Raw genomic sequence first — 25,864 nt, 5'->3', positions numbered from 1 at the left:
ATGAGTTCAGTTCAGAGTTCTGCAAATACCAGTTCTTGGAGGTGAGGTTCAGCAGGAGAAATGTCAACTGCAGCTAAATAATTTAAAAACTGTGAACAGCTAGAATTGGGGATACTGAGTTGCATAGTCTTCAGTTCAACCACAGTTCCCCTAAATGTATATCCTGATGAATGTAAGCTGTAGCCCAGCATTTTAATCTTTTCATATTCCCAAGTACTGAGATGCTTTAAAAAATTACCTCATTGCAAAATACTAATTTATCAGGAGGGCAAGGGGTTTTTTTTCTTCTTGTTTTCTTTGATAGTTTAAGAGTGATGGTCATGGCAGCAGTGTTATGCCAGAAGAACATGCAATTTTAAAAAATAGCATTTTCAGTTTATTCTGGTGGATGATTCACGAAACAGCATGCTAACGAGTACACCCTGACAGCAGGTGATTGAAGTTTGGCTGCAAGAATGCAAAAAGCTTGCTTACAGCAGTATCTTGTCATTGGTTCCAGTGTAATGAACCAATTAGGTTTTTATCCACCTCTTTGCATATAGCTGTGGAAAGCGTTATTGTCTTCTGATTATAGGGAAAACCCTTTTTAATCCATGATTTTGAAAACCTCCTTAATCCAACCTCTGGTGTAAACTATGACATATTCTCTGAGGACATTGGAAGTATACATAATGTGCTAGACAAAATAGCAATAAATGAATGGTGGCTAAGATCACAGTATTCTGTATGAAAATGTTGTGAAATATATTTCCCTTTCCATTTGGGTGCATTGAAATAATTCTTGCATTTAAAAAGCAAATGGATTTAAGCACATTTTTGTCAAAGCCCTAAACTTTTCAAGTAGAGTTAGAATCTGACACAGTAAATACGTGAGTTTTTGTCTGCGGGACGGTTTTGCCCGTTGTGAGTTGAAGGTATCCAAGATTAGCTTAGAAATGGCAGGGATTTTTAAAGCATGGTTTCTGACAGAACAGCTACAACTGCCGTTATCTGGCAGCACAGTATTATACCATATCCTGCACATCTGTCCTGTTTGGCAATAGTTAGCATAATGCTTGCTGTTTAATTAGGCTTTTTATCTTTGCATTTGTCTGAGAACATCTGAAGCCTTCCATGTTGCCTGTCACTAATTAGTTGACTAATTAAATAGTTAGTGCTTACTTGCTGATCACAAAGCTAACACGTAATGAATGGTTTTGTGATCTTCATTGTTTTATACTATCTATCTTTGCCACATGAATTGATATACATGTGCTTCCTTTTGACTGCCTTTTTTTCATACCAAGGCAAATCCAGAACAATGTTGTAGCCGACCATGTGTTCAGTGTCACCGGCCTGCGTCCTTCAGACATTGTTGCCTTCTATCATCTCTGGTGAATAGAGATCAAGTTGTGACAGAGATAAATAAGATAGGTCATATCTCGCCTTGTTGCGCAGTCAAGATCACAGTGAACGCTGTCAGTGACTGATACCAGACATAAACTAGGGGAGAGGATGTGGGTCAAGATCAGCATTCCCAACAGCCATTCGACATGCCTCTGCCAAAAAATGATAATTAGCATTGATGCGTAGTTATTTCATAGTTATATTCTTGCTTTAGAGTCAGTTTTCAGTTTTAAAAAAAGATTTTCAACTTTAAGTACTTGCCCTTTAAACATAGGCAAACATTTGTCTGAGCCCAGACTATTCTTTCACACTTCAAATTTGTAAGTATTTGTAGACTTTCTTTTGTTACTATTTATATATGAATACTCATGACTTGTTGCATGTTAAAACTGATCTCGGAAATGGTAGTTTTCTCATAAGAGGCCTTTTTTTTTTTTTTTTTTCAAAATTGAAATGAGCCACAAGAATTTTTGTAGAATTATGTTTTGTACTTATCATACCTCTCCTGGTGACTAAGGATGACATTAGCATGGCAGTTTCAGCAGCTCTGTACAGAGCTTGGTAACCTGACTGCCCGAAGCATCTGGTAGCTCTCTGCTCAATGCAGTCAAAGCAAATAAAGAAGCATTCCAAGTGCAAACACAGCATGTAGGTTTTCCAGTTCTCTGCTAAAGCGATGGAGAAGATGTATTCTCTTCTGTTTATATTTATTTTTCTTTGTTTGAAGTTTGTTTTCCAGAGGTGTAACTACAGAGTTCTTCAAAGCAGTCTGTAAGGTTGATTTTGAGGCACGGAAGACTGTTCAGACTACTACAGTGGAGAAAAAAATTAGTTGGCTAAGTTGTGATCCTGCCTTCTGAACAATGTAGATTTGATTCTTCTTTGTATATATGTACTCTAATGTGCAGAGTGAGGGTTGTGACAAATGAAGATCAGTATTTGAAGGTACTTGCATGTTTTTTCTAAGTGCTTGATGAGCTGAAATTTTAAGATTTCTTTTCTCGATGGCTGTGATTACCCACCAGGTCCCAGGAAGGAGAAGAGTGAGTGCAGCTTACATTGAAATGAGAGTTGGGTGTACATAACATACAGTAAGGAGATGGTGAATCTTTACGGCATACTGTGTTATCTAGATTCCCTAGACTTCTAATGCGGATTGGTTGGGTTAGATCGAGCCCCACAGTGCTATAGCTCAGTTGCTTCCAGTATCCGTGGATGGTACCGCACTGCATTATGGTATGCATTGTAACACATCAAGATGTGTGGTTGGGTTCCCTAGGGCCACGGTGGTCAGTAGCGTCTCTGCATTAATCGGGCATAATTCCAGTTTCTTGTGAGCTACAGGGTGTGGGCCATTTGGGAAGGAGCTGTTGGAGAAGCATCATGTTGCCCTGGTGAAGAGATGGGCATTATGTGGCTTTGTGGTGCTGCACCTCTCAGAGCTGTTTTATGTTAAGGGATGCAATATCAGTGAGGCAGCTGTGCTCACCAGGCTGCCAGGGCTGGAGGTGCTGTGAGGCCCAGATCCACAGCTGCTACATGCAGATGTTTGAGATCAGGAATTTTGGCCCAGCTGACTCCTGTGCCAGCCGTGTCCCTGTCCTTCCTGGGCTGCCAGCTTTCCATCAAGAGGACGTGGCACTGAGGTGATGCCTCAGAACATGCAACTTTTATGAGTATCTTCTCTTTCTGCGTGCTCTTGCTGTCAGGAGGAGAATGTATGGTCCTTGGCCATGAGCTAGGACAAAAATGTTGCTACAAATCTCAAGCCCTTCAAATTCAAGCACAATCTACCTTTTGACATCCATGGGCTTTTCTAGGGTGCATACTTTTTCATCTCGGTGAAGGCAGCGTTTCCAAATCTGCACCAAGCAATGTCACAGAGTCAAAATATTTATCTCCTCTGCAATAATATGGAAAATTTTAGTCTGGTAAGTAGACAGCCATTAAAAAAAAAAAAAAAGCGCCTTAGTTTTGACGTAGGTGATTGGCCAATAATATTAAAAATGTCCTATTAGCAAGCTGGAATTTGCACTGTATGTTATTCACTGAAGCATTCACACAGGAGCAGACAAAACACCAAAATTTCAACTGTGCTTTAGTTTTACTGCTCAATTTATGATATCTTTATTTTGTGGAAAATGGTGTTGTGTCTCTCAACTGTGATTTTGAATCTGCCATGTGATTAGATTTAAGCAGCTAGAGACTGTAACTACCAAGCCCATCACTGGCTATCCCTCATTTTATGTCTAAAAAAATAATTGCCCTGTTTTATACTTTGAACAGGATGAAATGCTGAAACATTTATGGAATGGAAATTCAAATTTTAGTAAGGAAATGCTCTCACTAAAGCGGTGGTTGGATGGTACTTTGATTTGGTCAAACTCAAAGCCAACTTACATTTGGGATGATAGTGCTAATTTGTAAACTTTGTAGCTATGGGTGTTCCCACTTAAGTATATGGACGTGTCTTATTCAGCTATATATGTTGTATGGGCCAAGGAAAGAGCTCTCTAGATTTCCCTGTTCTGTCACATAACAATTTATACTTTGCCACACTGATTTGAATAAGCTAGATCCTGGAAATACCACAGATCTTGAGTGAATACTATAGTTTTTGAAAGAGCATCCTAAGAAATCTGCAGCTGGGTTGTCAAGATGAGCCATAATTTGGTTTGTACTTTGCTACAAAAATTCAGTTTATGCTTGCAGTGTTTCTCAGTGCAGAATGTTAAGGCAGTTCACATTTGAGCCTGAAATTATATTGCCCTAAAGGAGTAAATAGGAAAATAGGTAAATAAGCAAGTACTTAAGACTTAGGTTTAAGTTGTGTTAGAAGTTTGCTCTTAAATGCTGTACTCCAGTGTTTGCATGTTACATGCTTTGATTGATCAAAGCCTGGTATACACCTTGCACATACTGGCAAGATGCAGAGTCAGAGAGTTCTGAGAAGAAAGCTTAACAAGAGGCGGTTAAGGGAGGGAGAAAATCTTAGTGGTAAAATTGCAAAGGTCAGTATGGGTTGAGAAGCAAAGTGGGGAAAAGAATTAGTCTAACAAAGGAAAAAGGACTCAACTGAATTACAGTAAAGAGCCCCAATCACTAGAGAAGAATGGTGCAAAAAAGAATAGAGAAAGCTAAGTTGGCATAGGTGAAGAAAGCAAAAACAGTTGCTGGGAAATGAGTGGTGGTTAGAAGGAATAAAAGCAGTGACAGAAGGGTGGCTGAGTTGTTTCAGAAAGATGCGTTACGATATGGATGGGAGTTTGAAAGAAGAAACTGGAAAAAGACACGTTTGGTAACGTTCAGGGAGAAATCAAGATCGTGGGGTGATGTAAAGCTACCTAAAAAAAGGAGAAATTAACAAAAGAATTGAAATACAGTGGAGTTGCTAATGTTTTTAATTATATTGTCTAGGAAAAAGGCCAGCACAGAGGACTAAAGAGAGACAGACAAGCATTAAAATTACAAGGTGGAAGGGAATCTAGGACTAACCACTTAAAGGAAAAAAAAGTGAGAGGACTAATTGATCTAATCTAACAAGAGAATCAAAATTTAACTGGAGAGGAACAGACGGGATGCTGAAGAAGGGTTGACTGCTACAGGGGAAGGACACCACATGAGGTCAGAGAGGGGGCACAGGTTTTAGTGAGAGCACAGAAAGAAGCAGAAAGTATTTGTTGAACAAAAGGAGGTAAAGTGATGATTACAGGGGCAACAGAAGCTTTGAAAAATAAGCCTATCTTAAACATGACAAAAACCCCAACCATTTAAGTTTGTGATTGATGTCCTTATCTAGTTCAGCTGGGTATAAATTGGTACCCAACAAATCACGGGCCGGAAGTTAGAGAGAATTATCACTGTGGAAAAGAGAACATCTTCTAACAGGCATGGTGAGGCCCAAAAATTTAGTTATCTTCAAAGCGGCGCTTGTGAAATTTATGGAAAATTTGTGGTTTCTTGGTTGGGTTTGGTTTTTTTGGTCTAGTGGTAATGGGCACTAGACTTTAACACCAAGGAGGTGCCTCCAAATCCTGTGCAGAATCAAACTATCAAGTTCAAAGTTTGGAGAGAGACCCAGTGAGGAAGAACTGCCAGCTGGAGATAGAGAAGCACTCACAGCATCATTGAAGGGTGTTAGTCAAAGGTCAAAGTAAATGTTATTTGGCTTTTTAATGGATTCTTGGTAAGATTTAAGAAGTGGTGGCATTCGTGGCCGGGGCTTATAGGCTCCTTTTCTTAGGAATACAGCATTGGTAATTAATGACCAGAAAACCTGGTGGGAAGTTTCTGAAAAAGAACAGTACTTCAATAAAAGGCACTGTTCCATCAAAACACAAGTTTTTGAAAGGAGAATGTTGTTTTGATATCAGGAGGAAGTAATTGGGAGATGACAAAATATTTTGTTGAGGTGTCATTAAAAAAAAAGTGTCCCTTTTGTTTTTTAAAATCAAAATCGGAACCAAACATTTTCCTTTTAACATCTGTTCTGAACAATTTAGAAGAATGTTTTCTGAAGTTAAAATGGATGGTGAATTTCACCAATGTTGTGGTCTGTCTTGGAGTGGAAATAGTCATGTTCTGGGAAAAAAAGATGTGTATCATCCCACTGAAGCAAACAACTGACTTATATATCCCCTGGTGCCAAAAGTGGCAGTCAAATTAAATGTGAGCTGCTGACAATTAGATTCACGTATCTTTTTACTTCAGTTGATGTTCTTGATACATCTATTGCTGGGCTTGGGAGTAAGAGTCATCCTGGGCACAGTTTATAGAGCAGACGAATTGTGGAAAACCCCTTTCTTGACCCTTGCATTGAGAAGTGTCCCAGTAAATACTTTATTGTTATCCCTTCTTTCACTGAGCAAATTCATTCACAATCTTAACACTTTTTGCTAAGGTTGATCCAATGGAGAACTGGCTTATCTTTGTTTACTCGTAATTAAAGAGGGATAACTTGTAGATGGACATCTGTTGGTCAGCAGTTAAGCTGAAATCCTGTTCTGAGGTCTGTAATTGATACACTTACATAAGGTTCTTGAGAACAGATGCTTTTGGTAATTGTTGATACAAACAATAAACCCTTTCTGCTGCTTCTGTTACGGACTCTCTAATAAAAGCTTAATAACCAAGTGTTGTAGGATCAGTTGCAGAGCTTTCATAATACTAGAATGGCGTCATGTAGCATCATACCTCGAGATGGTTTTGCAATGTTTTCACATATCTTCATAGTTGATTTTGTGTTGACTGCTACTTGTCTGAGTCAAATGTAGCTGTCCAGAGAGTGGGAGGAAGTGGAGAGAAGGGTAAAAGCTTTTACAGCTCTGCCAGAGAAAGCAATGGGCTTTGTCAAAGCAAACAAAAGCAATTTAGTATAGTGGCAATATGAAAACACATTACTCGTAAAGATTACTCAAAGAAAGGCTATAATGCTAAGTAACATATCTATCCTTTAGCGAAAATACGAATGAATAGGTTTTTCTGTGTTATTATTAGCAACCTTTCTTAAGGTGTGGGTATTTCTATTTGTAGTTTTGTGTAGAGCTGGAAATTTGTTAGAAAACCTTTTCCTTTCGGATAATTCTGTTCTCCAAGTCATATCCCGATTACTTTGTTCTTGAAATGTTTGGGGTGCTGATCATTCCTTAAAAAAAAAAAATCCTACTTTGGATGATTTGCTATATTATTTGGGGAAAGGAGAACTACTGCCTCTATCTGCCTTTTACAGTGAGACTTATACCTGGACACTTCAAGCTTCTGCGCCTTGAGCACCAGGTTATTGCCTGCTGGGACTCTTACCATCATCTCTCATTCTGGGCTCCTTCCTCCCCACAAAAATCTTAAGGTTTCTTTTTTTGTTGCAGGACAGAGATTTCTCTGATTTCAGAGTTTCATTAATGCAAGAGTTTATCACATCTAAGTTTTCAGCATCTAGTGCTGAAAACAGGCTATTTGTTGCCATTTTTGGAACGATCTGGAGCTGCTGTTGTTACAAGTGCTCTGCTGCAGCAAAGCTGAGGATACAGTATTAATTAGGAGTTTATCTTTGGATAGGTTATAATTCCAAATATTAAAGCTGCTATTTAAAGATTATGCATACAGGACAATAGTGCACATAGTTACCGATTTTGGGAGCCAGATAAGGCATTATCTTCTGTCAGCCTTTTTTAGTTCAGTTTTTATAAATGACTGGAAAAATTAAAAATTAAAAAAAAAAAGAAAAAAGGATAATGCTTGGATGCTTGGTTTCAAATAGATTGAAATGCTTAGGTTCATGTAGACCACTGCACTTTATTTTTTGTAACAAGTGATTTGACTTGTTATTTGTGATAATGAGGAGTTTAATGAAAGCAATTAATTAAATCATTTGTTCAGGCAGTTTCCACCATCTAAGCCTCCATCATTACACTGTGCACACAAGAAGAAAATATGTAGCAAGACCTCAGACAAAAATACGGAAAAACTAGCAAGGAATATTCTAACAGATTCACAAATTCCAGGATATATAAAAATAATGTATTGAAACTTTTTTGCTTGTTCCTTTGATTATGCTGACAGTGTGGAAATCCTATTTTATTTTGAGGATGGGGGTGTTTAGTCTTTCTTTTGTAACTGTCCTCTAGAACTGTGCAATGAAACCCAATACCTTTTACTTATTTCCCTAGATACTCTAATCCCTCCCTGCTTTACCAGTATCTTTGAGCTGTTCTTCCCTTTGTATCCACAGCAACATGAATCCCTGCTGGAATTACTTGCTTCTAAAATGCAGGTGCACTTGTTTAATGTTGCATTGGTTCAGGCTCTTAACTTGAAGACTTTTTCACTAAATGGGAATCTCTGCTGTTACCCTACTTTGTATTGGGCATTGATTATATATATATAAAAAGCATATAAGATGTTCACTCTCCAACATACATTACCTATTTTGTCAGCTCCTTTGCTGTTTTTCAGTTAAGAGCTTTTGGGCAGCAGTAAAGAATCAAAAGCCATAATAAATCATCCTTTTATGAGCCTAGAAATAGTAATGCTGCATAGAGGAAAGGGGAGAATGATCTGGAGCGTGGTAATGTGCATAGCAGTCACTGGTCAAAATACTCAAACCTGTTATCTCCTCCTAACTCTGTGTGCCCGTGCCTGACAGTCACTGTGGCTAAGCACCGACAGTTTGCCTGTCGTTTTCAGGCTTGTATTTACGTGCCTGTATATAGATTTAAAATCCTAAGGTTAGGCATACCAGCTACAGTTCTGAAATCAAGCTTTCGTAATACAAGATACTAGGTTTTTTATGTTTTATTTAAAGATTCTGATAATTTTCACAAATGCCAGCCTGTGCTGAAACATCTAACAAATTTTGATTCTTAGCTGAAGAAGAATTTTACCTCTCTGTTTGAAAATGTGACCATTATTTGCATGAAATTGTGCATGGAGCTCTGCCGCTCCTTGGACCCGGGAGGATGGCGTGCCTGCACTCTGAGCACAGAGCAGTGCCAGGTACCAGCCTCTGGGTCTCTTCAGTTCTGCCTCCAACATCAGCACGCCTTTTTGATAGCTTTAATCCAATTTTCTTTGTGCTGTGATTTTTCTCAATGTAAAATGGGAATCAAAGATATGACTCATTTCATCACTGTATTCTAAGGAGATGCTAATCAACATTTTGATGCCTACAAGATTAATGAATGGGAACATGAATTAATGTTTGGGGCATATGGGAATGCCATGGGAGCGCTGAGGTAGAAGTAAATCATTAGTTAGTAAATTGTACTGAGTGAAAGGTCTGAATTGAAGCCTTACACTCAATGGGGAAGAGCTGAACAAATACCATATGACTGTGGAAATACTGGGTGACTGCGTATGGACTAAATAGAGGTAGAGCATCTGCAGAAGAAAACAGTATGTGACCGGATCAATAAAAGGGGATCATAGTGCAATCATGCAAAAGAGGCATATTTAATAGGACCTTTATTCTGCCATGTTTCTGATGCTTGCTTGCAACATTTTCATCCTAAATACTGTTAATGTAATTTAAACAATGTTATTGTAGCACCTGGATTTGGAGACCGATTGGCGAGGGGCCATGCAGCGTATAGATGAGTTCAGCTCTAAGCTGAAAAGAAACTTCATTGCTATGAGGGCAGGCAGGGTAGGAGAATGTCTAGGATGTTTATATACTGTTCTAATAATTTTTCTCATAATTACATGTAAACTAAATGCCAAGGAGTTGTAGTATTTAGGTGTGTAAAGTTATTGTAATTGTTCATATTTGCATCCCACTAGGAGTGCTCTCTGAGTGCAGATGGCATTCTGTACACTTTAAATTCAGCTTAATGTATCAGGCTAACTCTCATTTACATGAAGACCACTTTGTATCGCTCAGCCAGCATAATGTGGCCATAAATGAAGAACAAATTCTGTTTACACCCCCCTCTGCAGAGTGACCTTAATTTAAATGAGAATCAGGCCCATAATCTGTATAAATATATGCACTCTGTTACATTAAGGTTATTTATTACATTGCACTTGGCCTGAGTATGCATGGAGATTTACCATAGATAATCCATAATCCAGAATTAAACTATTAATATGCGTTTTGAGAGGGGCAGCCATAACCTTGAAATTCCTTGGTTTAAGTATGACCTTTAACTTTGTTTGAATATATTTTTTAAACGTATGAATAACAAATTAACATTGCTTGATAAAAAACATTCTGATTCCTTTGTACCATTTGCATCAATCCATACTTAACTTACAGAAAGCCTTGAAGATTAGAAGGCTTAATCACTCATAATATTTATTTGTTTTTAAATGTCAGATCACACTTAGTTCAACATACTGTCAGTCTTGTTCCCTCCCGCCCCACTAGGGCATTAATGAAACTACAGTGGAAAGCGTTCTTCTTTTTGTGTCCAAAGATGCATGTGCCTTAGCAGAACGACAAAACACTTTGTACCTGGCCTGTGTAAAGGAACTACTTTCTGTATCCTCCTGAATATGGAATTAAAATCTGTGCTGTTCCTTTGGTACCCCTCCCAATTTCAGTAGACCTGTTGCAGGAAGCACACAAATTACCAGTTGTGAAGAATTCTTTATTTCCTTACCTGCAGCTTACAGGAGGTGAGCTATGAACAGCAAAGGTGTTTGAGCAAAGACTTGGTGGTCTAACAATACATTTTGTAGTGGTGGAAGGTAAGTCTTGCCAGAGGGTCTCAGGAACAGAGCTTGTTAGTTACGTGACAGAGTCCAAATATCTCTGTCAGAATTGAGACAATATCGAAGCTAAACTGTAAACACTGTGCATAACCATATGTTGAAATGCACTCGCATTGAGCTTGTACCACACAGAGCCTCAGCAAAAATATGCTGGTTGAACTGTGGCATTTTGTTTTTCTTTCCACAGTCCGCATCTGAAGTTCAACAATCTGACCTTGATTTCAATTCATGGCCTTCCAGGAAAAGACCTAACGGGCTCCAAACATAGAAGATTTTTAATTAACAGGTTTGGTTTACTATCTAAACACTTCCATAGCTTCAAAGGAAAACATTGCACTTTGTAATTCTTTGTGAACTTGCCCTAAGTTTTAGATAGATACATAGACAGCCTTATGCTGTCCAATCCAATCTGTCTATACAACATGCGTTCACCTGTGAAATGAGTTGAGTATAATTATTACTAGGGAAATGTTGCTAAAACAGTAACTTTAGGACAGCAATCCATTGTATTACACCAGGATGCTGGTCTCTACTTTCCAAGACTTTTTAGATTGGTTAGGTCTCCGGGTTAGAGAAAAATGACAAAAGATGTATGCTTGCTTTTTAAATATTATTTAGTTTTTAACTTCCACAAGTTTTGTTCAAATAATGCTGAAGAAAATAACGTATAAGATTAATATTAGCAATGCGACCAGTGATCTGCTTATTGCAGCTATGTGGTGAGATGCAGACCCCACTGACAACAGTGGGAATTTTGCCGAGTATATGGGGGAAAGTTTAGTATTATTGCTGTTGATAAATTTGGAAGAACTGTGCTGCATGAGTTCTGCTACTTGTGAACTGTTTGTGTGCCAGTCACTGGACTGTGGAAGTCTATCTCGAGTCCCAGACAGAGTGCTGTCCCTTATATGTACCTCCCTGGGGCTGGCAGGGCCCAGGGTCTGGTACAAAACAGCTGAAGGGAAGACTACGAGACACTACTGCTTGTGTCTAGCGAGTGGTCAAACATTTCACAAGTTTTCTTGTTTGCCAATAAGTAAAAATATCTTCCATTTAGTAGGATAAAATCTTACCTCATTAAAAATCACAGTATGTAATTCTCACTTAAATTTGGTATATTTGTTTTGATGGGGGGTTTTTTGTTAATTTTGGAATAGTAGCTAGGAATCCTCACTGTAGACAGGAACATGACTGTTCTGGATGTTGAGAAGCATAGAATTAAAATGAATCAGTAATTTTGAATGGCTGGGGAGTGAACTTAGTATAATTTATATAGATTTTGGAACCTGCACATTGTTTTTTACCAAATCTTTTACTCAGTAAGTGGCAATGCACTAAAGGGTCAGCTCTTTAAATGACAAAACAACTCAGTGTCTGCTTGCTGAACCTTAAAAATGAAATCTCTACAAAGACATGAAAATGGTGTAATGTGAACCTGTTTAAAACCACCTTATCTTGTTTGGAATTTTGCCCTGTCAAGGAATTTTTTTATAAGTAGTTACCTGAATTGATTTTTTTTTTTTATTGCAGAAAGAGGTATTTTTAAGTACAAATCTAGTAAATGAAGGGATTATACGCTCACACAAATGCATGTGCTCTTTTTCTTAAGTATACTGTGAAAAAGAGTTGTAGTAACAAAAAATCCTTCCTGATGGAAAGTTGCAGTTCATAGCTGCCTCACCAGATTAGCTGTTAAAATCTGAAAGCAGATTAAGAGCGAAAATTGAACTCTGCAGGGTATAATTTTTGAAAGCATCCCTGTGATTTTGGAGTGTCAGTCTCCTGGGAGCTGCGCACCTCAATTATAAAGGTGCTTTTGAAAATCCTCATTTGTCCTTGATGCCCACTTTGTTTATAGATTTCTGCATGATTACAGTTTAGAATTGTCAGTGGTTTTCTTCCCTTATTTATTTGTCTCTGGTATCTGTGAGTACAGAGGATGCAGTGTACCTCAGAAAGTCTGGTCATTCGCTCCTAAAATTCTTCAGGTCATGAAAGCAACTTTGTTTCTGTGCCGTACTGTATGACAGTTTTGGGAACTCAGTAACAACAATTAATGTGTAGCAATCAGCTCTGGTTTAGAATGTATATTCTCGTACTAGTGGAAAAATAACAGCTGTTAGTGCTGAGTCTCTCTCCAGTGTTCTCTGTGCGGTCACTGGTACGATACAAAGGCATGAAATGCTTGAACATGAGCTGAGTCCCCCTCTAGTTAATCGCATCAAATTTAGTCTTGTGGAAGAAAGTGGAATATTTCTCATCACTCGGTATCAACAGAAAGTAAAGTTCTTGAGCCTCTGAATGGCCATGAACTTTATCTGGTAGATGGACTATTTCTTTCTGTGGTGGCTTCAGATCACAGACTGGGTGAAGCTGGGGATTTCTTTATTTGCCATTCCCATCTTGTCTCATAGGCGTGAAGTGCTAGCAGGGGTGAGACTCAACTTCTTTTCACACAAGATGTGCAAGTTCCATCTTCTTGCCATGTCTCTCTGATCTCATAAAGCAAACATCTGTGTTAATACCAGCCATTCATCTTTTTTGCTTGTTTAAAACCTGTTGCATTCTTTTTCAGTAGATCCTGTGGGTTCATTCCTCTACAAAGCTGTAAATGGGTTTGGGATTAGCATTAATTCTCAATTCTACTGAAAGAACCAAATTTAACAGAATTTTTCCTTGTTTAAGTTTTCAGTATCAGGGAGGTCTTGAGTTGAGTCTAGCTGGATTTGCAGAATGGCCAGCAACATACTGTGTATTTTCATAATGGGCAAGACTCAGTGGTGTTCAAGAGTCGTAACGAACCTTGCTGAAAATGTTCTTTTTGGTCCTCCATGCATTTTATAATTATATCTGTTGTCCATCTTCAGGAATCTTTGTCTTTCCAGAAGTCTATTAAGCAGAGGGGGTAGTACAAATGCAATAATAAATAAGTATCTTGGTATTTGCTTAGTTGGGCAGAGTGGGGGCATACTCTGAGTCATAAAAGACCTTTGGAAATAATTATAATTTTCATTACAGAGGCATTAAAAGAAGTTTTGTTCCATTTGGATTGTGCTTCAAAATTGGCTTTTTAAATAGCAGCTTCCAGATCTTTGATACTTCCATCATACATAGGAATATGTATGATACTTTACACTGGAAACAGGCTGTAACACTGCTGAAATTTAAGAACTGCAAAACTTGACCTTGCCTGAGATTGTCAAAACTGACAAGTGATTTTGGGTTCCTTAGTTTTTGGTGCTGATAGTGAATTAACACTGCCAGAGCGTGGTGCTCAGAATGTGTGCACCATGCGAACCCTGGAAATCAGATTTCTATCGAGGTGTCTCATTGGGACTACACGTAGTCCATAAGACATTCAGGTGTCTCACTGTAGCCGCTACTGGTGATGCTGAATACCAAATGAAGCAAAAGTGGGGAAAAAAACTTAATAAGGGAGTCTTGCGTAGAAGAAAGAAATTAGACTGTTAAAATATTTTCTTTGCAGGTTCAAAAGTCTCCTCCTTGCATCAGCCTGCAAACAAAAAGCAGAGTAAAGCATCTATTTCTGACTTTGTTTTTAAATTACGTGGTTGTATGGACCGATGCTGGGAGGGATTGTTTGGTTTTAGCAGAAAGTTGTCAACTGGTAACTGAGTATTTCATAATAACTAATCTGTTACTATAGACTGCCGTAAACTCACAGCGAGAGAACAGACTTGAAGCACTAGGGGACTTTGGCTAACTCACCAGATGTCTAATTAATGCCCGCTGTCAGCTGCTGAAATGTCACTTACAGATATTCTTTCTTCACAGCCACTGTTTTAATGATGAAGATTATGCACAGATGTCACTTTGTTCCTGGGTTAACGTTGTGGTTGGTAAAATGACTGGCATAAATCGTGCTGCCAAATATGTACTTGTTTCTAAGGAGAAGAAAGTACCATATGACTACCTTGTTCTCTGTACGGGACAGAAATACCAGGTAAGATTGTGCGCAGAGTGAAAAACATAATAGTAATAATATGTTCAGTTTTTACAGTGAATAGTGTTTCTGTGATTAGCAAAGCAGTAGAGTAGTCCTTAGCAAATGTATAACCAGAAACCATGTAGCCCTTCAGTGTGGTAGGTTGTACTATTTCAGTGTGGCTATAGAATTTGGAGATGAGAGGTTGTACAAAATTTTCTACCAGCAATGTCACTGCTCAGTATCGGACATTAAGCAAAGCTACCAGTGTTTTTGCCACCATGACCATTAAACTTGCTGAAGAGTAGGTCTCATTGACATGTGGCCCCAGCCACAGGAGACTTAACTCCAGCTGGTCTAACACCGTTTGACCTAGTTTTGGCAATGGAGAGAACTCCTTATCAAATTAATTACTCCTGTCATGTGATGACCAAGCCTAGGCATGGATGTGGTGCTGTATGTTATTGCAGCACACAGTTAAGTTTCCAGTGAGATTGAAGCAGACCCTTAGTTACATGTGAAATGTGGAGTCAAGCTCATCGCCAGCTCTACAGGCTCAGCTTTGACTCAGACATCCCGGGCAGGGTTCATTCATTCTTGTGATCATTGTGTGGCCTTCAAACTGTGTAAACCAAATGGACATCTTTTATATAGCCCCATTGCCTGCAGTGATTTTGCCTTGCTGATTGGTTTTGGATAGGAGTTAGGAGCAACGTATTTTGCCTTTAAAATCAGGAGATGAAACTGAGCATGTGTCTACAGGTTTTTACAGCGCTGTTCACCGTAAGTCACAACTGTGAATGTGGGGTATGTTCAGCCCCATAGTGAAATCTGGACTGCACGTGTGCAACAGATTTGTGGAGCAAGAAAGCCCCAGTTTTTCTGTAATCGCTTCTTGGAGTAGAGGCACGCTGCGAACAACAATCCACATTCACTGTTCAACAGGGATGAAACAAAGGTGAAGTGTTAAAGTCTGTATGTGAAGTATTAAAGTCTGAATGACTTTAAGTGCTCCTAGAAAAAGAAGTTTGGAGGTAACTCTGACTTGCAAAATAAGTTATGGGAAGTAACTGCACTGGAGGAGAAAGAAAGATGAAGAAAGCAAGAGAAAACTCTGGTTTTATCTGCCTTCAAGAGGAAAACCTAACATCATCTATTCTCACTTTTAAGCCCTACAAAAAAGAGGAAGGAATTATTTTTATCATCTGGTTTCTGTTATATTACACAGAGCTGTAGTCCGTCGTTTTATAAGTTGTCCCTTATTTGGTAAGCAGTCAAATTAATGCCTAGTAAAACATTATTCATTATGATTAAGAGGATTTCATTGTTGAGTAAGGAAGATCTTTTGATGTCATGCCTGTTCTTACATGACCAAATAGTATTTCACTTGATCCAGTTGGCAGTGAGAACATTGTGCAGGATGTTAATCACTGGTGCTGTAGAAGTCATAGATGAGATTCCCTTTATTGCTCTCTGTAATTCAGAATGAATTTGTTACCGTAAAGCAGCGTTATACAATTAACACTTTACTGAATCCTGGCATTTTAACCATCGAGCAGGTTTTGGTCCTTTTCTCTGGGACAAAAATCTGTCTTATTTTAGAAAGTTGATTTTTTTTTTTTTTCTGGCAAAAGATGGAGGCAGTCTTGCCGCACAAAGAATTTTCAAGTCTCATCTAAAGGTATATGTTATTGAAATAACTGCAGAGATCCTTCAACCATATATCTGTGCATTTCTGCTGTTTGCTGTGAAGCCCTTTTCATTTGCGTTTTGCCTGTATTGTTACTCACTTGTTCTGGCACTGCTGTTTAAAATGGTCACCCATATCCCATAGCAAATATGGAATACATAACACACGTGTGTGTACTCAGACTAGCATGAATCTATTTTCTTGGCGGCCACTGATGTGTTTCCTACTGCTGCATGTTAAGAAGGGTTAGGATGTACAAGGATAGCAACGCTTAAGTAGTCAAATGGCTTGTCTCATTGTTTGTTAAAAGCTTTCTTAACAGTTCTCCAAGATATATGCCATGTATTCATTCACTCATTTGTTCGTTTCTTCCAGGTCCTGTCTCCCACTGGAGCAGATATCAGTAAACTCCCAACTAACAGAGAAGTCATAAGTAAGTGGCCACAAAGATACACAAGGAAAGTCCCTTCCAATCATTTTACTCTCAATGATGACCAGGACTGCTTAAAGGCAATGCACTGGCTGAAAGAAAACATTGTCAACTCAGAAGGTAAGGGTTTTCGTGAACACACACACATTTACAGAAATGTTTTCTAGGCTTATTGTTTCCTTAATTCCATGGTATAATTGGTGCCTGATTACTTCTAACGAAGTCTTTCATCTGCTGTGCTTTGTTTTCCAGATTAATTTACAATTTGTTGTCATTTTTGATACCCGGCATATTTAGCAAGGAAAGAAAGGCTTGAGATTAATTATCTATAATTATTATATAAACCAAAATGAGTCCCAAATGCAAATCTGGCTGGAGTCATTAATTAGCCAATTAAATAATAATTTAATTAGTGGATGTGTTTTTTTCTGTTGTAGAGAAAAACATCTAGATTTGAGGCCTAACAAAAGAAAACAGGTCTAAATTAGGAGGTGGAGTTTTTCAGTATCTGTCATCTTTGTATTCGGTTACATCAGTTACAGATTTTCACACAGAACTGCAGGCTCACAGTATTTTCTTTTTAACCCTTAAAATGGCACATTTGTGACGATTTTTGTCCACCATACCTGTATTTCCTCAGCCTGTTCCTGTGTGCATTGTTCATATATTCATTAGTTCATTCACTGAAAATATCTGGAATCACCCAGGTTTCTGAGTTAAACTTTCAACTACAGAAAAAGAGACCAAACAGTAAATGAATTAATGTAATGTCAGTTCTGTGTGCCGGATCTGAGTTGGGACAGAGTTCAGAGCAGGAAAGCTGTCTTTCTGGAAAGTTCCTGTCGACTGAGTGCAGTCGTGGCTTAACCCCAGCCAACAACTAAGCCCCAGGCAGCCGCTTGCTCACTCCCCGCCGGCGGGATGGGGAGAGAATCGGAAGGGTAACAGGTAGAAAACTCGTGGGTTGAGATAAAGACAGTTTAACAGGTGAAGCAAAAGCCGCACATGCAAGCAGAGCAAAACAAGGAATTCCTTCACCACTTCCCATCGGCAGGCAGGTGTTCAGCCATCTCCAGGAAAGCAGGGCTCTATCACACATGATGGTTACTTGGGAAGACAGACACCATAACTCTGAATGTGTCCCACACATTCTTCTTCCCCCAGCTTTATATGCTGAGCATGACGTTGTATGGTATGGAATATCCCTTTGGGCAGCTGTGGCCAGCTGTCCCGGCTGTGTGCACCCCCAGCCTCCTCGCTGGTGGGGTGGGGTGAGAAGCAGAAAAGGCCTTGACTCTGTAAGCACTGCTCAGCAATAATGAAAACACCCCTGTGTTATCAACACTATTTTCAGCACGAATCCAAAACACAGCCCCGTACTAGCTCCTGTGAAGAAAATTAATTCTATCCCAGCCAAAACCAGTACAGTTGCAACAACAGCACTTTCCTAAAGATGTAGTTTACGTGACTCATTTGCAGAGAATGTAATGAACGTTGGTAGTTATTTGATGTGGTCTACAAAGTTTGTGTCCTGCTTGGCAGACCTTTAGGGAAGTTCTGAAGACATTGGAAGTTTCTTTATCATCCTCCAAGTCTTGCTGTGATCAGGACAGGAGACAATAAACATGATAATGTTTCCACTCACATTTTCCTCAGCTTCCTGGCCTCAGGAAATAGAGCCTCTTCAGCAGTCCCACTCTGCCTGTTTTCCAGCTGATACTAGCCCCTGCCCACGCAGTTTTACCTGATGTCCAGCTGATATGCCCAGCTGCGTTTGCATAAACAGATGAGGTTGTTAGTTTTCCCTGTTTGCTACTGCTAGTCCTTCATGTAAACCTGTGCGTGCCCAGTTCTGGAATGTGCTCTAGAACACCTGGGCAGAAACGCTGCCTGAGAGCTAGCCTGCTGTCTGGGACGCAAGGCTCCTGGGAGGATCTCTCTTCAGGCGAGTGGCAGTCTTAGAGCACCTTATCTGCTTTGGGACGCATGCACCTTTATTATTATTATTATTAATACTAAGTTAATATTAATGACAGTTTCATTATTGCTGTTGACTTCTTGCAGTGTAAAGATGGATATCTTAATTAGGCATTATGCTGTCTTCACTTACAAGCTAAATCCACAAGCTGCCAATGAGGCTGGTCTGGAGGGACATTTTGGAGACATGGTCTGTGGGAGACATGATGCCTCTCCCTTTCTCCTTGTTCTGCCTTTGGCTCTGGTTCCCTTTCGTTGCTTGTCCCACTTCATGTTCTCTGCCACTGCAGCTGTAAGCTATAAAGACTGCCCAGCTGGAGAAGTCTTTCTCCACCTGTTTCTGTTCTTCCTTGCCTGGCTTCTTTTTCCAGTGATGTTTCTTACAAATGTTGTTCTTTCATACTTGATCATAGCTGCATCCAAGATCTGTACTCTTTCTGAAAATGAGACCACTTTTCAGCCCCTACCCTGTTCTGGGGACAGTCTAATGGGCGGCAGGTTCATGGAGGTGTAGAGGCAAGGCTCCTGTGGCATTCAGCAATTGATTTGGATATCTGTCAGCCATCTGCAGGCTATGCTACCGCTCTACTGGGATGACCAAAGTTTTACATACGTGTTTACTTTTCATCCCTGAAATTGTCCAGATCCTACTTTTGCCTCCAATAAATAGTAATATTACACCTTATCCATTTCTTCTCATCAAAACTGTATTGTTTGTCAAATTTCTACTAACCTCCTTTAAACACGTTGGGATTCAAAATGTTAAAAAATAGGATTTGCTTATATTTAAAAAATAAAGAAGTGGGTAGTAAAACTATATATGCTGGTTATTGTAGTTGCACAGAAATAGACATTTCATCCTCCCACTTCAGCTACAATAATAATTCTTCTCTACTTGTACTCGGTCTTTTCTCCACACAAATTTCTTTGATATGTGCTCTTCTTATTCAGCCATTTGCTATGTTTATCACAAGTAGTCTGGAGCCTGCTGTGCCAAGCCCCGTTCTCCTGGCTCGGCCGCTGGATGAGCCCCTCTGGGGTCCCATGTAGCCAGTCTGGGGGCTCCCACCGGCGCCACAGCTTGGCAAGTACTCGGAGATGCCCAGCTGGGGAAGAAAAGCCCTGGACAAGGGAGAGCAAAGGTGCCTTCAAGACCACCTGTAGTTCTGGAGGTTTTTTGAAGGGAAGTGTTAATCACTGAGCTTCACAATGTGAGTCTTATTAGCCTAATTGGATGAAATCTTAGTTTGGTGGCACTTATTTTGAGAGCAGCTTTTAATTAAGAGTTAAGGTAGGGTTTTTAATTGCTTTTCTTCCCTCTTGTGAGTGCTTGGTAGCACTTCATTCTGGATGAAATCAGTGGATGCTTTTTTGCAGGTCGTTAAGTAGAGCAGGATCAGCCAGGTAGCGTGTGCTGGTGTTGCATGCACGCCATGGTGGAAGCAATGGCGCTCCCAGCAGCGACTGCACCACTAAGGATGAGCAGCAGTGTGGATGCTGCAGCCTTCCTCCCCGGGCTCCTCCTCACCTCAGGTGAGGAGAGGTGATGGGAGAAGGTGGCCAGCACTCAGCAGCAGGTGTTGCTCGAGGAGCCTGCGTGAGAAGCAGCAAGCCATGATAGCTGCTGCCAGCTCCTTGATGGGCTGCAGCAGGGTCCCCTGAGCTGGGGCCGGAGGCCTTTGCCCCGGCCGGTTGTGCTGGCAGCTCTGGAAGGGCCTCCTGCTGCCAAGGGCCTGGGAGCAGGGTGAGCACCAGCCCCGACGGCTGCCACTGCAGCTTCTCTGATGAAACCCAGCCACCTAATGCATGTAACTTATTATAACTGTAATTGTGACTAATTGAAATTCATCTCCTATTAGCTCTGCACTTTCCATGAAAATAAAAAGTAGGGTGGGAGTAAAGTAAGGAACAAAACTGCTTTAATGGCACAAAATGGAGCAATTATTTTTTCTCTTTACCTAAACATAGTTTACTGCCTTATTAAAAGCATGTTTGTAGGAATACTACCGCATTAAAATTCCAGTGCATGAATCGCCAACTGGAGCCATTGATGCTTTAGCTAGTACTGGTTTTCTCCTTCAGCTTTTGCAAACTAAAAAGATTCAGGTCATGCTAGGGTCACTGAAATCTTGTGCTTCCACTTGTGGAAAATGAATGAGCCTGCTCTGCTGCAGAACGCTGACATTCTAGTAAAAAATGCTAAAACTACTCTAACCGTCTTTATTTATGGCTGCTTTTTTCCATGGAAGATTATTATGTTTACTCACAGATAGATACATTTTATGTAGTTAAATAATAAAAGCATCCTGAGGAACTGCTATCTGTCCAGTGAACATAATTTCAGTCCATAATGAATATCTGTAGTTCCTAGACTACTAGCACTGTAATCTAAAAAGCCACTAATATTGTAATAAGCAAAAACCGTAAATTGTTGATTTACAAGAGGTCAGTAAAGGAGCATTGCTTTCCTTGATCTAATGTAGTTGTATTTAATATTACCATATAAAACAGAATTTTAATTTTCCTTGAGAAATGCAGGGCTCGAATCTGATCTCATCTATACAAAAATGCCAACATATAATACAATAACTGAACTTCCCTCCAAAGAGGCTGGTTCTGCCAAATGGTGAGGATCTCTCACTTGCTGAGACTTGCTTGCCTTAGTGTCAGGCTAACTTTGCTAGGCTGTGCCTTTGGTAAGCACTTCTCATTCCCCTTTCCCGGCCACTGTATCCTCTTCAGCTGCTTATGCTTTTCACCCCTTCCTAATTGAAAATGTGTAAATGTAACGTGAAGCTGTCAGCATCCACATACCACGTTCTTACCTGCACTATTAGCACATTAGATTACTAAAAATTAATATATGTAAGTTTGTATTTCACCACTGGTTCTGCTTGTTTACTTCTTGCATTACACTGCTGCAGCAGTGGGAAAAAATGGATCAGTCTTATGTCGTCTTTTTTGGCCCTTGTGAGGACAGTACTGCCTACAGAGAGACATCCTGGCAGGCATGAGCAGTGGAAAGGGTTCTTCTGGCTTGGAAAGTCCACTTAGCAATGTACACATTGGACAGAACCCCCATTATCACACATTATACGTATTCTGTATTGTATTTATGAAAGTACTAAGATCTCTTTCTTCTTATGATTTCAGATGAATACATTTGCAGGTAAAATTGTTCTGTCCTTCTGGTCACTGATGTGAACATTAAAAATACGCTTTCCGTCATTGTGAGCATGTATAATCATAGGGCAATTCTTTTCTCTGACAGTTATGAAGAGCTATGTTTATTTGGCAGCTACAAGTAGCCAAACTGATATGGACAAATAAAATAACCTTCTAGTCAAAGGGGAATAATAGGACATCTGTTAACAATTTTTAGCATTAATATTGTTGGGAGCTAGGGCTTTGTGAATGCTCTGTTTAGGATTGCTCTGTGTCTCATGCAGTAAAACATGGTCCCAGTGAAATTAGCCTATGAAATAATAAAATTTAGGTTGTAGGGGATTCTGTCACTTGTAGCAAGACACAAAAGCCAATCAGAGATAAACGTGCAAGTTAGTTGCATGAGGCACTGTCTTACCTGCTCATCACTGCTTCCTGCAGTGCCATGAAGGAGAACAAATCCTGCCAAAAGTCAAGATCAAGCCAGTTATGTAGGAAAGTCAGCTGTTTTGTCCAAATTCTCATTGCAGTTATGGCTCTGTAGCCTGTGGTGACCAAGTGCCAGCTGCTGTTTATGTCAATTACAGGCCATTCCTGAAACACCTCACACGTTTCAACGCTCTCTTTTCTTTAGTACATTCCATCCCACTCTTCTCCTTCAATACCAGACTACAAGTTGTTTTCACAGAGCTTGTAAAGAAACTTCTGCCATAACATCTGTCTGCTCATACAAGGCCCTGTATCCTCTGTGTTATCCCTCAGCTTCACTCTGAGACTGGACAAGCCTGGGATTTGTGCACTGGCTTTCCTCTGGTTTACACATGTTACCTGGAAAAGTGACACTTGGGTGTTGTTAGCTTTTCTGTAATTTCTTTTTCCCAGCTCCATGCTGCATGACATGTATGATGTCCTCTATTGCAAGGATGTTTGCATGTTAGCTTGTGTCGGTATGGTCCAGTTATTTCCCGTTTCTGCCACGGGTTTCCCATAAAGCAATAAATACACCTGCTGATCAGCTGCGCTGCCCGGGTATGGGAACATGCATTTTGATGCATCCTTGTGCTGACAGATCAGATTCTTGGCGTACTGAAACACCCATCAGACTTAACGTGTAGGAGCTGATGTCTTACTGAAGGTCTGTCAAAATTCACAGGCTGGGTGTTCATCTGCCTTGGCCTTGCAGCTTGAGCTAGCTGCTGGGGCAGTTGAGCGCAGCACAGTCGCAGAGCTGGTGATTGGGTGCGTGCTTACTGCCACACACACGGAGGAGCCTGCAAGCCTGGGCTCGATCCTCCTTTCCTCAGGCTGGAGCTTGGCTGTGGCCTGTGTGGCAAAGGGTCCTTAGCCACTGGGAAAGGAATTCCCAGTCTGTCCTACAAGATCTGTGCCATTTTGCATGGATTTCTTGAAGATTCAGTGGATCACAGAGCAGAAAAAAAGGTTCCTGTTCTGAGCTGGGAGGCAGAGGGAACAGGGAGGAGAGGAGCACGTTTCAGTCCCAGCTCAGAGGAATGATTGTGTGTTTTGTATTAAACCATCCTTAGATAAAACACATGGGTGCTTCTATGCATCCCAGCTCTGCCTCCCTCTTTGCCAGGAGGGCTTTAGCCATTAGGCTGGAGAGTCCCATTATGCTCACACAGAATTTGCTTCCCTCCCATCCTCACCTATTCACTCTCAGCTTTAACTATGCAGTTTGAAGTGGCACTGCTCCCGTAAGAGAATTGGCAAGAGCCTGCCATATAGCCTGCAGTGTTGTAGTTAAGGGCACTCCCCTGGAAGGTGGGAGTTGTGGGTTTGAATCAGAGCTCCCTTTACCCAGTGGGTGGAAAAATGGAGCTGGTTTAAATAGTGGTTTCTGCTGTAGTGACAATGGACTGCAAAAGGAGCAGCAATATCCAAACGCTGTTTTCATACCAGCTGATCAGAAGTGTCTGTGTTGAGCTTGCTGATTTCTAGGCAGTGTGCAAGGATGGAGGCTGGCTGGCTTGGAGCACATACTTGAGGCATTTGGGTTTTGGGTGGTCTCCGACATGCACTGGAGGGAGGCAGCTGTCTTCAAAGAATGGTGCAGAGCTGCCAGCCGCTGCCGTTGAGTGCATCGGTCGTCTGTGCCCTGCAGCAGGGCAGTTGGGTGAGACAAGCCGGCAGATATGAAGCAGCAGGCATAGGGTATGTCTGCAGGGGCGTCTCCATTGTCTGGAGATTAGGCTTTTGCGGAAGGAAGCGGCAGCACTGGTGACCTCCAATATTGCACAACGGCTTGTTTTCTATAACTTGGTCTTTCCACAGTTTGTTTTTTTTCTGCATGATGTATTTGATTTGCTCCTTTCTCCCTGCCCAGGAAGTCCTTTGAATGAGCAAAATTGAGGAAGGAGGGGAGAACAAAATAAAAACTTTCTTTTTTCCCTAGAGGATTTTCAATCAAAATAATTTCAAATTATATAGTCAGAATGAATGTCATACTTACATGTTAAGTACTTGCCTACTTTGTGGGATGTTTTGTACAGATTCTTCACTAAATTATCTTAGCTACTGTTGCTAGGTAACATTGTTTGCTTCATAGCATCAGAGAAATAAGAGGGTCAAAGAGAGCAATTTTGTGTTATTATCATCTGAGTTATACTAATAAGGTTTTCATTGTACGTCTTAGAAATTTTCCCCCCCTTTTTTTTTCCCCTTAGGGAACATCATTGTCTATGGGAATACAATTGACATTTACACCACGGTAGAAACCCTCTTATCTCTTGGAATTAATGGTTCTCGCATACATCTCGTACAGCCTCCACTCAGCTCAAATGTTACTTGCCTTAACAACAACGAAATCGAAAGTGCTGTTCAGGAGGCACTGTCAAGGGCTGGCGTGTCTGTTTATTATGACAGTATCCTGGCACAGTGGAATGAAGGTGACGACCCAGACCTTATCACATGTGCTGCTTTCACTACAAATACAAAACCGTTTAAATTGCAATGTTCAGTAAGTATATGCTTTCATTGTATTTTCTTCAGCCTGTTTTTTAAGACAAAGACTGTCAAATTTAGGTAGTCCCTCGTTGGTTTATCTATTTTCTCATTGTCTCTAGAAGATTGAATAGTCACATGTTAGTATAAAGGATTGTTTTTAAAAAATCCAAACAAAACCATTGTTAATGCCCTGACTGATTTGGATTAAAATGTATTTAAGTCAGCTGACTCACAAATAGTTGTTCATTGCTGAGTGACAGCTACTCTTAATTCATTTTCTAAATAATTCCAAAAATTTTTTTGTTATTTAAATGCACACAGTAACTCCTGTCTACAGTTATGTGCATTTGATTAAGATTTGATTAAGTCATAGTAGAAGCCCATAATGTTAGGATAGGGAGACCTACTATGTAACTTAACTGCAATACATTTTAAACAGATTTTTCTGCCTCTACATTAATGACTGCATTTTGTTTATCTATGGTATCAGTATCTAAATAAATTATATGTAAACTCACAGGTATGGCCCCACTGTGAGATCTGGGACAGGTTTTAGCGTTTCCTAATGGGCAGAATAGTTCTGGTTTTCTTTCATTGGGCTAATCCACATGAGTGAGTGCTTCTGATAAAGTCACTTCAAAACGTGCATCCGTAGGAAGCTGTATGGCCCCCTCAGCACACCCTACTGTGTGCACGCTTCTTTGTGCAGTAGGTCTGTTGTAATTCTGGAACGAAAGAGCCACATGCCTCCCTGGAGAGCTCCCCAGAAGTTGATGGTCCCTGCTGGCTCCCCTGGCCTGGAAAGCTCCAAATCATTGGGCCTTCCCAGCCCTTTTCTTTTTAATATATGGATAGTTAAGCCCTTCCTGATGGAGATGAAGACCTTGTATAGCACTTTCATCTGCTAGCAGTCTCCTGACTTTGGTCACCGTATCAGTAGTGACGTTCCTTCCACTCTCTCCTCATACGCAGCTCTTCGATTTCTCTCCTCTTTCCCTGAAACCCCTCTGTTTTCATCCTTCTTCCACAGAGATCTCAATGTGGTTCTTGTCCTTGCAACTGAATAGCCGTTCACCACCTCCCCATCAGCCCCTGATCT

General features: G+C 40.3%; 1 protein-coding gene across 1 annotated transcript in view; it reads left to right on the top strand.

The window, feature by feature from the left end:
* The window catches only part of CFAP61 (cilia and flagella associated protein 61), a gene marked incomplete at its 5' end in the record, with an annotated part of 105,162 nt that overhangs the window by 52,424 nt on the left and 26,874 nt on the right, over positions 1–25,864 (top strand). The window contains 4 exons of the mRNA XM_081998644.1: positions 10,781–10,879; positions 14,389–14,557; positions 16,605–16,779; positions 24,486–24,778. Of these exons, the coding sequence (XP_081854770.1) occupies positions 10,781–10,879; positions 14,389–14,557; positions 16,605–16,779; positions 24,486–24,778 (736 nt within the window). The remainder of the gene's footprint in view (positions 1–10,780; positions 10,880–14,388; positions 14,558–16,604; positions 16,780–24,485; positions 24,779–25,864) is intronic.

This window comes from Phaethon aethereus (assembly GCF_964289735.1).
Source record: "Phaethon aethereus genome assembly, chromosome: 3".
NCBI classification, from domain to species: Eukaryota; Metazoa; Chordata; class Aves; order Phaethontiformes; family Phaethontidae; genus Phaethon; species Phaethon aethereus.
This window is presented reverse-complemented; position numbering and strand designations above follow the sequence as displayed.